At 33.7% G+C, this 13,578-nt stretch overlaps 1 protein-coding gene across 6 annotated transcripts in view; it reads right to left on the bottom strand.

Moving 5' to 3' along the window:
* Positions 1-13,578, bottom strand: part of ZNF638 (zinc finger protein 638) — an 84,601-nt gene that overhangs the window by 14,754 nt on the left and 56,269 nt on the right. For all 6 annotated transcript variants that reach the window (XM_055400564.2, XM_088841565.1, XM_088841566.1 and 3 more), the window contains 6 exons: positions 11,665-11,796; positions 9,694-9,822; positions 8,462-8,503; positions 7,828-7,962; positions 5,349-5,474; positions 2,536-2,573 (listed from right to left, as the gene is read on the bottom strand). In XM_055400564.2, coding sequence (XP_055256539.2) covers positions 2,536-2,573; positions 5,349-5,474; positions 7,828-7,962; positions 8,462-8,503; positions 9,694-9,822; positions 11,665-11,796 — 602 coding nt within the window. The remainder of the gene's footprint in view (positions 1-2,535; positions 2,574-5,348; positions 5,475-7,827; positions 7,963-8,461; positions 8,504-9,693; positions 9,823-11,664; positions 11,797-13,578) is intronic.

The raw sequence follows: 13,578 nt of genomic DNA, 5'->3' as shown, positions 1-13,578 counted from the left end.
ATGCAGATAATACCACTATAATGGCACAAAGTGAAGAGGAACTAAAGAGCTTCTTGGTAAGTGTGAAAGAATGAAAAAGATGTCTTGAAACTCAACATTCAAAAAATGAAGACCATGGCACCAGGTCCCATTACTTCAAGGCAAATAGATGGGGGAAAATGTGGAAACAGTGACAGATTTTATTTTCCTGGGCTCCAAAATCACTGTGGATAGTGACTCCATCCATATAATTAAATGGATTGCTTGCTCCTTGGAAGAAAAGCTATGACAAACCTAGACAGCATATTAAAAAGTAGAGACATCAGTTTGCTGACTAAGGTCCATATAGACAAAGCGATGGTTTTTCCAGTAGCCATGTATGATGGGAGAGTTTGACCATAAAGAAGGCTGACTGCTGAAGAACTGATGCTTTCAAATTGTGGTGCTGAAGAAGACTTTTGAGAATCCCTTGGACAGCAAGGAGATCAAATCAGTCAATCCTAAAGGCAATCAATCCTGAATATTCATGGCAAGGACTGATGCTGAAATCTCCAATACTTTAGCCACCCAATGGGAGGAGCTGACTCACTGGAAAAGACCCTGATGCTGGGAAAGACTGAAGGCAGGAGAAGGGGTCGATAGTGGATGAGATGGTTGGACGGCATCACTGATTCAATGGACATGAGTTTGAGCAAACTCCAGGAGAAATAGTAGAGGACAGGGAAGCCTGGCGTGCTGTAGTCCATTGGGTCGCAAAGTCAGACACATCTTAGCGAATGAACAACAACATACTTCCAAGAAACTTTAGAATGAGACGTAACACTGAAGATTAGTTATAGCCACTGAGTTTTTCCCAACATTATTAATGAACTTTCAAACACTTCATTTTGAACCCTTATTTGCAGTCTTAATCACATGATAAATAACGCTGACATGGGGGGCAGTTAGACAGGTAAAATGCATAATTTTATTAGATTATTAATATATCCACGTGAGATTTCTTTTAAAAAGAAAACACTTTAATTATAAACAAGAGGATCATATTAATGAATTAGTATCCATAAGTGCTTTAACAAAAAAATATAACAAGCACCATTATTTTCTCAGGATCACTCCAAGAAATGTGAATAAAAAAGAGAGAGAAAAAAGAAATGTGAAGTATTCAGCAATATCCCACACCTCTTTTCTCTAATGTCATACATATCAGAAACAAATGATTGCAAAATAGAAATTAAAAAATTATTAGTGCTAGAACTTTAAAAATTCTTTTTATAAGCTTAGACAACTATCTGTAAATTAAGACACACCTGATTTTAAAAGTCAAAAACAATGAAAGAGAAAATGACCAAAACACCTATAATAACTATTCTTTCATACATGAAAGAAACTGTCAAATGAAATATATAAAGTGGATTTTTGGAAGAGCCTACTTACTTACCAGCCAGTTACTGTGCCCAAACTGCAGGTCTATTTATACTACCACATGTGGCAGTGGTATTCAGCCCTTTGCAGGCTTTTATAGCAAACACTGCTATTGGTTTCTACTTCTTAGGCATGTAAATATAACTGGCACAATGATGTGCAACTTTAAAAAGTCTGTGTGAACACATATAACAAATCTATTGCTTATAAATATACTTATAATAAACTTTATCATTTAAAAGTCATATTTTATAAAAATTAAGACAAAAACTTGTAAGACGTTCTGTTTTTCAGGCATCTTATAATTAGGCAGTGTATCAATAAGATAAACTTCCCATATTTAAACACTCAAACACCTCCTTCAAATTGATAAGCTCTTACTACAACTAAGAAATAAGGGTAAACTCCTTACTATAAAAGGGAAAAGAATTCTCAATGAGTGATTCCCAGTGATGAGGAGTAAAATTGGGGTTTATTCATTGGTTGGACAAAGGTGGTAATGAGTATGATATTTATCAGGATGAGAAAGTCACTAAGCAGAGGATATACCATATGTGGTCCAAAAAAGTGGTGAGTTACTAGTTTCTATACTCTGAAGAACAAACTTTCAACCTCTGAAAATAAAAAGCAGTGTACATATTATTTTGTTTTACACCAAAATACACACCAAATAGTATCTTTTTCATTTTAAAAACTCAAAGAACTTTCAAAGGGTTCTACAAAAAAACTGAAAATTTACTACTGTGCCTAACTATTTTGGAATAGGAAAGTCTAGCAAATAGTGATAACACAGTTGTTCAAGTCTTAGCAAAACATTTTATAAAGAAGTTAAATTTATATATTTAATACAAACTGTTTGTATACATTCTCTTTTCCTTAAAAAAAAAGAAAAGAAAAAGAACTCAGTAAATTCTGAAAGAGATCAAAAACAACAGTAACAAAAAAACCCCTAAGTCAATTATAGGCCCCTAAAACCCCCAAACAAAACAAAAAACACCCTGAAAACACTCATATACACACAAAATTATCATGAAAAATAAACATTTTGTTACAAGTAAACAATTTCCATAAAATATAGAAATAAAATTCAGTAATTAACTCATAAAAAATGTTAGCAAACTTAAAGAAACATACCTTTCCTTTCCTAGTTCTGGGTCTTTCTCAGCTTTCACCTGTAATATAATTCCATATTTTATTAGCATCTACTCCACTGGATTTAAAATATTTAATTGATCCATGAGTGTTTTCAGTTCTTAAAAATCTAAGCTAAAAAATATATCTTAATATACCTTAAAAATATATCAAAACAGGTAGTTATCAGTATCCATATAATTATCATGTTCTAGAACATTTTTCCCCATTATTAAAGAGCTCTAAATAAGGTTATACAGAATAAATGATACACAGAAATTAATGAGAAAAAAGTTTCCATAATGCTGACAGTAAATCGGAAAAATTTTAACTTTAAAAGCCTAGCAATGCCACTTCTGCTAAGAATAAAATCCTGAAATATCAATATATTTTTGTGTGAAATTTTAATTTTAAAAGACTTCTATTAATACTTGTAAGGGAGGCTGCTGCTGCTGCTAAGTCACTTCAGTCGTGTCCGACTCTGTGTGACCCCATAGATGGAAGCCCACCAGGCTCCCCTGTCCCTGGGATTCTCCAGGCAAGAACACTGGAGTGGGTTGCCATTTCCTTCTCTAATGTGTGAAAGTGGAAAGTGAAAAGTGAAAGTGAAGTCGTTCAGTTGTGACCCCACGGACTGCAGCCTACCAGGCTCCTCCATCCATGGGATTTTCTAGGCAAGAGTACTGGAGTGGCTTGCCATTGCCTTCTCCGATAAGGGAGGCTAGCTGACTTAAAAAGCTTTCTACACAAAACATAGAAATGCTGGACAAATTTTAACAATAATCCTTTTAAACATATATCTGAACTACCAAGAAAGCAATGCCCTGGAGCCCAAAATGAAAGAAGCAGGAATTAAAATTCAGTGCTTATGTACCAAGCATTGGTCCAGGCACTTAGGATACATCACTGAACAAAACAGCTAAAATATCCACATTTCAGAATTTTTACACACTAGCTGAAAGCTTTTTCTGTGGGAATCATGTGTGCTGAATTAAGAATTATCTTTCTTTAGATCTTGTCAGATTAAAAGCTGAGAACTATATTATATAAACACTGAAAAATATTTCCAGAGGGTTTCCTGGTGTGAGAGTTGACATCCCAGAGTAAAGGCCTTCTTTATAGGATACCTGGTAAGATATTGTGTCTACATTGTAATGATATATAAAGAAAACTAAAGATGGCAGTATAAACCCTATCCACAGTGCTTACGAACAGTTTTCTCTTGTTAGAGAAAACTTCTTAGAAAACAAAACCAACCTATATGATAGCGAAGGAAATCTATACCAGATATCTGTATTAGCTAACTTGCTTCTTTACTCATAAATTAGAGAGAAACAAATGCACAAGAGAGAAGTTAAGCATACAAAACTGACTGAAGATATTTCAGAGAACTCCTTTAAAAACAAATCTATAAAGAATACTCTCTAAAAAACTTGTTAAAATTTAAAACTTCAATAGGATACAGCATCCACAGTATCAGTACCAGTGCTACTTTCAGGAAGACAGAACACTGAACCTTGAAGAGAATATTCAAAGACACAGAGAAAAATTTTCTTCAGGTGAAGGAACATACTAATTTTTAGATCTGCAGAATGTAGGAAATAAAATGCAAACAAAGTTAAAACCTTGTTCACTGTACTTAATCATACTGATCCTCCCAAATCACCAAACTGTCCTTAAGGCCTCGGTGCTTATTTTCTCTAAAAACCTCTTCTCCTTGCTATGTTAGTAGAACTTGCTCTCTTACTTTCTTTTAGGTCTCTCAAATAATTCTTTCTCAGAGGGGCCTGACTAGTCTAAAATACACATATCCCCCTGGCATACCCAGTCATTCAGCACTCTGTATCCTTTTATCTTGATTTGTCTCCACAGTACTTCACAGCACTTTTTAACCACCCGACACACACACAATATATTACAGCTAACCTATTTTATAATAGATACGGTGTACAGGTGTGTGTGTGAATTATCTACACTCTGTCTTCTCCACTAAAAAAACAAGCAATAAAAGAACAGTATGGGCAAAGAATTCTTCACCTAAACACATTATCAATGAAATAAGTAAGAGAAAAATAAAGTCATTTCCAAATATGCAGAGATTCAAAAGGTCTACTGGCCACACATACTTTCTGGGAAAATTAGTTGACAATGTATTCTAGCAAACAGAAAGTAATCCAAGAGAGTAGGCGATATGGAGTCCAAGAAATAACAGATTTAACTCAGAAGACCAATAAAAAGAAAAGCAGAGGTATACAGGTGCTTTACAAAGCAGATGACCATAAGTTCAGAACAGTGTGAGAAAAACAGCTCTGAGAGCAGATTCAACAAATAGTAACTAAGTTATAAGACCTGAGCAACACGACAACAGTGTTTTTATTATGGTGCAAGCCAAGAAACTATAAAATCTTATTTCTTATACAAGAAGAGTTTATAAATAATTTACACAAAAGAAAAAAACTTCTATCAGGAGGAAGTAAAAATGGACTCAGTGTAGATTCTGCATTCTGGAGATATCATGTTATGGATATTGAATTGCTCTCCATATAATGACCATATATGCTATATTTCCTAAGATTACCTCAATTTATTCTCATTTAGACAAATTCACACTGTTCCATAAACTATAAAAACTGGAATAGTGATTGCAAAATAAAATTTTAAAACAAACTATCTAAACTCATAACCAGTTTGACTACTGCCCAAGAATAATTCTCAAAATTACTTTCAGATTCTATCCTCTAGCTTTGGGAGAATAACCTTTATGACTCCTTCATTTTCTAAAAGTACAAACAAAAATTGATACAAAATAATCTTACCTCTGATGAGTCCATCTTTGGAGATAATGTGCAGGTCAATACATGGTCACCTATATTCTGTGGGTTTTGTTTCAGAAAGCTATACATTGACTGAGCAGATTCAGGGCTATCTAGCTGAAGAATTGCCTATAGAGAAGACAAAAAAATATTCACTTCCTTAAAAAATTAAAAGTAGAATTACCATAAGATCTACCAATTTCATTTAATACATACCCAAAAGAAATGAAAGTCAGAACTGAAACAAGTATTTGTACATGCATGTTCATACAGTATTATTCACACAATCAAAAGGCAAAAACAACCCCAAGTGTCAACCAACAGATGAGTAGACAGATAAAATGTGTCATGCATATAATGGGATATTTTATCAGCCTCAGCCTCAAAAAGGAAGAAAATTCTGACACAGGCTACACAACATGCTTAAGACATTACGCTAAGTGAAATAAACCAGACACAAAAGGACAAATATTGTACAATTCCACTTATATGAGGTACCTAAAATATCAATAGTCAAATTCAGAGACAAAGATGTGAATGGTAGAGTGGTAGTTGCCAGGAGCTAGGAAAAGGGGGATGGGGAGTTCCTGTTTAATGGACAGGAAGTCTCAGTTTATAAGGAGCTCTGGAGATGGGGAGTGGTGATGGCTTAACAATAATGTAAATATGGTTAATACTACTCAACTTTGACAAACATGATTAAAGAAATTTCTTAAACATGTCAAAGGAATTAGTATCTACTACTTGGTAGATCGGGTATATTTTATGGAGCAAATACTGTCAAGTTTGCTATAAAACCCTTTCGAACTATCCAGGTAATATACGGTTGTGTCTGCGTGTGCTCAGTCACATCCAACTCTTTGCTACCCCATGGGCTGTAGCCTTCCAGGTTCCTCTGTCCATGGGATTTCTCAGCCAAGAATACTGGAGTAGGTTGTCATTTCCTCCTCCAGGGGCTCTTCCCAACTCAGGAATTGAACCCATGTCTCAGGCATCTCCTGCATTAGCAAGTGGATTCTTTGTCACTAAGCAACCTGGGAAGCCCCAATATATAGTTAACCAAACCCTAATTTTCATGGGCACATGTCTGAATTAAGAAAAGAAAGAGGGTACAGCAAATGTAAAACAGATTTATCCTTTTGGTTTTAGCCAAATTATGAAAAGAAGGAATGATTATTTCTACTTCTTTACATACAACTTAACAGAGTTATCTCTGTGTGTTTTAACACTGGAAAGGACTTTAGAAAATACCTGGTTGACATTCTTTCATTTTACAAATAAGAATTAAAAGTGTAAACAACTTAGCTAAGGTCACAAAGGTATTTAAGGCTAGATGAACTCAAGTCTAAACTTCCCCATAAGGTAATAGTCTTTGCACACATTACCTTTCTACCTCATGCAAGTTTCTATTTCCCTTTAAAAGTAGGAGTTCTTCCTTCTTATTACAGCTCAGGAGAAAATAAGATGGTATATTATAATTCTGCTCAGAGGCTGAATAATGTTTACAGGTGTTTCAGTTCAGAAGTTCAATTAAAAGTTACAGACCATACTGAACATAGAGTTCAGCTACATATTCTACATCATGAGAAATGCTGGGCTAGAGGAAGCACAAGCTGGAATCAAGATTGCCGGGAGAAATATCAATAACCTCAGATATGCAGATGACACCACCCTTATGGCAGAAAGTGAAGAGGAACAAATAGCCTCTTGATGAAAGTGAAAGAGGAGAGTGAAAAAGTTGGCTTAAAGCTCAACATTCAGAAAACTAAGATTATGGCAACCGGTCCCATCACTTCATGGCAAATAGATGGGTAAACAGTGGAAACAGTGGCTGACTTTATTTTTCTGGGCTCCAAAATCACTGTGGATGCTGACTGCAGCCATGAAATTAAAAGACGCTTATTCCTTGGAAGGAAGGTTATGACCAACCTAGACAGCATATTAAAAAGCAGAGACATTACTTTGTCAACAAAGGTCCATCTAGTCAAGGCTGTGGTTTTTCCCGTGGTCATGTATGGATGTGAGAGTTAGACTGTAAAGAAAGCTGAGCGCTGAAGAACTGATGCTTTTGAACTGTGGTGCTGGAGAAGACTCTTCAGAGTCCTTTGGACTGCAAGGAGATCCAACCAGTCCATCCTAAAGGAGATCAGTCCTGGGTGTTCACTGGAAGAACTGATGTTGAAGCTGAAACTCCAACACTTTGGCCACCTGATGCGAAGAGCTGACTCATTTGAAAAGACTCTAATGCTGGGAAAGATTGAGGGCAGGAGGAGAAGGGGACGACAGAGGATGAGATGGCTGGATGGCATCACCGACTCAATGGACATGAGTTTGGGTGAACTCCGGGAGTTGGTGATGGACAGGGAGGCCTGGCATGCTGCGGTTCATGGGGTCACAAAGAGTCAGACACGACTGAGTGACTAAACAAAACTGAACATATTCTCTACAAGATATACAACTAAAATAGAAGGGACCTTGTTACCTTGTTTTTATTACTCATGTATACATGGTGATCCACTTTCCCAAACTGAAGTCCGACGCAAAGTACACACTGAAGTCCATCTTCCGGTAAGTTATCAAGATGTACAAATCGATCGTAAATTTTATCTATATTTACCTGTATTTTTTTTTTAAGAGACAGCATAGGAAAAAAAAACAAACACACACAGCTGAAGTATTAAATTATAAAACACAGATTCACAATAATTTAATTTTTCAGAGGTCAGGTGACATCCTCTTGCAAGAGCAAGAAAATGACTACATAGGTAAAGATAATGTGGTATTAATTTTATATCTGAATGATCAGTGAAACATTAAAAAAGGAAGTATAATCTTTTTCCTATCAACATTTACCTAAAATACTTAATATACCCAATATTTATCCAAGTCAGTTAATATGGCTCCATAATCTAAAAAATATTTCACATTAGAGACTCCTTTATCCTCTAGTTCTTATTTATTTTACCAAGAGAAGATTCATATGACATCTCTGTCACTTCAGTATTTTAAAACTAGTGCCAAGATTTTCTTTAATTCTTGACAGGTGAAAACAATAAAACAAACAATGTTTTTATCAATTAAACAAGTGTACAAAAGCATTTAAACGCAAAATTTACCTCTGGATCATTTTCTCTAATCAAGGTTGTAAATATAGCTTCCTAGAAAGGCAAAATAAAGAAGATTGAAGGTGTACACTCTTTCTTATTTATATATTTGAGTCAAGATTTATAATAAAATATGAACAAGCATTAAGAACTACCTCATAAAATGAGAGAAAAGCATAATTCCTTCCAAAAGCATAGTTCCTTCCAAAAATCTTTCCCTCTTCCTACAAAAGTTACTTAAGTCATACCCATCTATAGACTTTAATTCTTCTTAGTCCCCTAAGAACATTAAAGACTAGTAAGGGTGTACCATTTAGGGAAAGACACTCAAATTCACATACAAGGAATAAGAGATCTAATTTAGCAGACAGTGAGAGAACTCAAATTACAAAGCAAACTCGAGGATGAGAACGAACAGAGATATAAGCTAGTGAAAAAAACATCATGAGGTTATTAAGTGTATAGCAATTTGATGTTACTGAATTATATAGAGGCCAGGAGTGGCACGACACAAAGACATCAAAGCGGGAAGAAGCTAGCTGATGAAAGGCTTAAATGTACAGAAAACGAACTTTACCTCATGAGACAAGAGTTCTTGCATTTTTTTCTCTTCAATGCTGACATATATAAAACTACCCCAGTAATTATATCACATTAGAATGATTCTCTATGGAAGGCTTTTTCAAAAGACATGCTTTTCCACCTTTCTCTAGAGATTCCTAGTATCTCTGCTTCATTCCTCTTAGCAGTAAATGTTTCTAGGCCACACAGAAACAACGAAGGATTTCTAAATCAGTTAAATTAGAATAAATTTGAATTTTATGCCAATATCATGACTTTGTGAAAACGGTTTTGAGGGAGACAAAACTGAAGGAAGAACATATAACAAACAACTATTTTTGGTATGAGTTTTAAAGAGGTGAAGCAAAGATGAATGGGATGAAGAGAACAAATTCCAGAAATTTCAGGAGTTAAAACAGATCAGACCTAGCACCGGCTGGTTATGAGAAATGAAAGGAAATAATCCCTTCCACCATACATTAGGGATTGGATTCCCTCAGTATGGAAGTAACTCTCAAACAAGGAGATGGGAGACTATGGAGAAAAAGGAAGATGCTTTCTTAGTGTCTGAGAAAAAACACATGACCCAAAGAAGAAAACTAGAAAACAAAACAGACTATAATAAATTTGATTAAAATTTTTAATAATATTCTAGTAAACATGATGGTAAATCTATTATTTACCTCATCTTTCAAATTCATGTTTTCAGGAGCCATACTTATTGAGAGTTGATTTCCATCCATTGATATTGGGAAGCAGGTATAAAATTTTACCATGGAATCTGCAGATTTTCTATTTATTTCTATAAACGCCTTTTAAAATAGAAATTACAAGAACAAAAAAGTCTTATTAAGTTACTTCTTGAAAAAATTTAATACTTAAGAATCAAATGAATTTCATAACTTAGCAAATATTTTTAAAATTAAAAAAGCATTCCTTAGAAATGTGAGGCCTATACACTAAGAACATTACAACTAAAACCAAGAAATAATGACTGAACTCATAAGGCAGTACTAAAGAGGAATAACGAGGGACACTGTAGTAAATGACACTAAGGAAATCTTATTTATCTTATTCATCACTATATCCTTACTATCTACAGCAGTATCCAGCATGTAGCAGACATTAAATGAACATGTATCGAGTAAATAAACTCAATGACTAACAAAATATGAGAAATATGAGGAATGAAAGAACCAAAGAAATGTGTAATGGTTATCAAATTATGTTCTGTTATTTTCTTAAGTATAAAATTGGAGCACCATACAATTTGGTTTTAAAATTCATATCTGGGTAAGTAAAAAGATTGAACCTTGTTCCAAACGTTTGATAGTTAATGAGGTGAAAACAGTCCATATTTTTATTTATAGTTGTAGCTTTTTAAAATGAATTATCTCTTTATGTCATTAGGCAGCATATTTATCAAGCTTTTAGTATTTTATAGCATGTTTGCACAAATCCTTTGTTTCCCATTTAAAATATTTTAAATCTTTTACTTTAATTTTGCTTTATGTTAATTTTAATTTCAAAAATGTTTAAAATGTTTATATGAGTGAATCTGATATTTTTCCACATAACATCTAGAAAAACATTAACTCTCCAAAAATTTAATAGTCTATTCAACTCTAATCAAAACTGGGCATAAATAATCTAGATGTGTATTTGGATTTTCTATTTATGCACATTCACTTCGGTATATGATGCAAACTACGAATCTGAATTATTCATTCCCCGAGTTTCACAATTTCCCCCTATTTCAATGTATTACCACATAAAATTCTTATATTAAAAAAATATATTTTCAATTTTTATCCATCTCAAAACATTACAAATAATGTGCTTTTTAGAAAATAGTTTTAATGAAATATACTTTACATATCATAAAGTTCACCTGTTTAAGTGTACAATTCAATGATTTTTAATGTAGAACTGTGCAACCATTCAAGTAATCTACTTCTGACATAAGGTAAAACTGAATATAATTATTTACACTTACTATCCCTTCCTTCTTTGTTTTCTTAAGTACACTGGTTCAACTCTCAAAAATTTCTAATGATCACCAACTCCTTTCTATAAGAACGCTACTTCCTACCACTCTGAGGGTGCTGTTTCCATTATTTAAACTTTTCTGAACTTTCATGTCCTATAAATATCTTCTACAAGTTGTTCATTATTAACAGTTTGTTTTAAAATTACAAAAGCAATAAACACTTATTATAGAAAACTGAAGACATACAGATAAAACTAGGTTGGTTCTATGTACTGATGACTCCATCACTGCGAGTCTGAAAATGGATATTTTCCATTTGAGTATAAACGGTTAAAAAAAAAAAAGCAGAAATACTAGTAAAGACAGCTAAACAAAATTTTTAAGTTGTTAAAAAACTATTATTACATAAAGTATATTCTGTTAAATGTTCAAGCAAATTTTTAATGGGGAAATCCATCCTTCCCTCCATAAAACTATACCTGATTATAGAATAAAACTTTAAAAATAAGTGATTACTATATTTAGTATTCTAAAAATGCCTTAGCTTGAGACAGTTTATTTTGAGGTGTTGCTCTTAAACCCTTTCCTCCAAGTTTTGTAAAGTTAATATTTTTCAAAATGCGCTTGCAGACAACATGAATTCACAACTATTTTCAACTCTTACCTTTTTATGAGATGACAAAATCAAAATATCCTTTAAACCACCAAATGGTTTTACAAGGTTGGAAACTTCTTCAACAGAATATCCTTTACTAGGCAAATCAGAAATAAGTACCATACACATTTCTTCTATTTCCTTCAAAACAAATTTAAGAATTGACATTAAAACTTAACTGTTTTAATTTTTTTTTAATTTAAACTTTAAAAAAAATTAAAAACTTTAAAATTTAAAAATTTATTAACTGTTTTACTTAAATTTAAGTTTTACACTGCAGATCACTGTTAGTATTTAATTGCATTTAATACTGTGATTAATTCAGCAAGTTGGTCTAAAACACAAATTAAAAACAAAACAAAATGCATTTTCCCACTTTTTAAGTATATAGAATACTCTCTTCTGTAACCACTGCTTAAAAACAAGTTTAAAAACATAACGCTCCTGTCTTTGACTATAACTCTTTCCTTTCCTATACTGTTCCCATTCCTGTGCCTTGTGATGCTAGTATTTGATGCTCCAAATCAGCTCAGTTCAGTTCAGTTGCTCAGTCGTGTCCAACTCTTTGCAGCCCCATGGACTGCAGCATGCCAGGCTTCCCTGTCCATCACCAACTCCCGGAGTATGCTCAAACACATATCCATTGAGTTGGTGATGCTGTCCAACCATCTCATCTTCTGTCATCTCCTTCTCCTCCTGCTTTCAATCTTTCCCAGTATCAGGGTCTTTTCCAGTGAGTCAGTTCTTTGCATCAGGTGGCCAATGTTTAATGGGAGTTTCATCTTCAGCATCAGTCCTTCCAATGACCTATACAGGACTGATTTCCTTTAGGATGGACTGGTTGGATCTCCTTGTAGTCCAAGGGACTCTCAAAAGTCTTCTCCACCACCACAGTTCAAAAGCATCAATTCTTCTGCGCTTAGCTTTCTTTATAGTCCAACTCTCAAATCCACACGTGACTACTGGAAATCAGGGCATATCCTTTTATCGTACTGAGTAAAATAATCCCTTTTAAGCAATATAAAAAAGCTTACCTAGTCTCTTAGTATCCTTACTCCATAACCCAATCCTCACTACAAAATACTTTCATTTCTGCCTTCTATTCTCTTAGATTTATTTTATTCTTCAAGATGACTCCCCTCAAAATGCCAACTTTTCCTTTAGTGGATGTTGGGTGAAATCCACAAAAGTGCACTATAATAAATTTAGCAACTTATAACTTTTCTTTCTGGAGTGTGAGAGGGTAGGAAATTGTAATTTTCATAAGCTAGTTGAGAATGATTTTTAAATAGCATGCAAACTGTGTTCGCAAATGATTCCTTCTAAAATGCAGTAAGTAAATCTAAATATTCTACTGCTGCTTTAAAATATTATTCTCAAACCAAAATAGTAAGTTAACACATACTACTTAATTACTACTTGAGGAATAGGGCAACCATTCTAATATGAACTTATCCTCAGCACCTGAAGGGTCTCAAGATCTTAACCATTAATTTCTAAATTAATGAAATTTTAACATATTCAAAATGACACATATAAGCACAGGAAAACAAAGTGAACTTAATGTCCTTGAAATAGAACTGCAAACGCCACTTGCTCCTCTAAACATACAAAAAATTAACTGGTATTCTAAGTATTAACATATCTCCCATTTGCCTCTATAAGAAAAAAGAAAAAAAGAATTTCACAAAATTCTGTTGTTTTTCTACTCAAAAACCCAGCTGGCCTAACACTGTCTTCTCAGTGAAAAGAAATGCTCAATAACATGTACATTTATTTATGATAATCTGCACCTAAATTTCTGACTTACTCTGCAACTCAAGATTTTTAAACTCAAAACATATTTACAAGGTCACAAAAGACCAGGATTTTCACCATACCTTATATGTACATTTTTTACCTAGGTTTATAGTAAGAAAACTA

This window comes from Moschus berezovskii, chromosome 11 (assembly GCF_049115385.1).
Source record: "Moschus berezovskii isolate FMDL1 chromosome 11, NW_MosBer_1.0, whole genome shotgun sequence".
In the NCBI taxonomy this organism is placed as follows: Eukaryota; Metazoa; Chordata; class Mammalia; order Artiodactyla; family Moschidae; genus Moschus; species Moschus berezovskii.
Note: the sequence above shows the minus strand (reverse complement) of the source record. Positions and strands in the feature narration are given on the sequence as shown.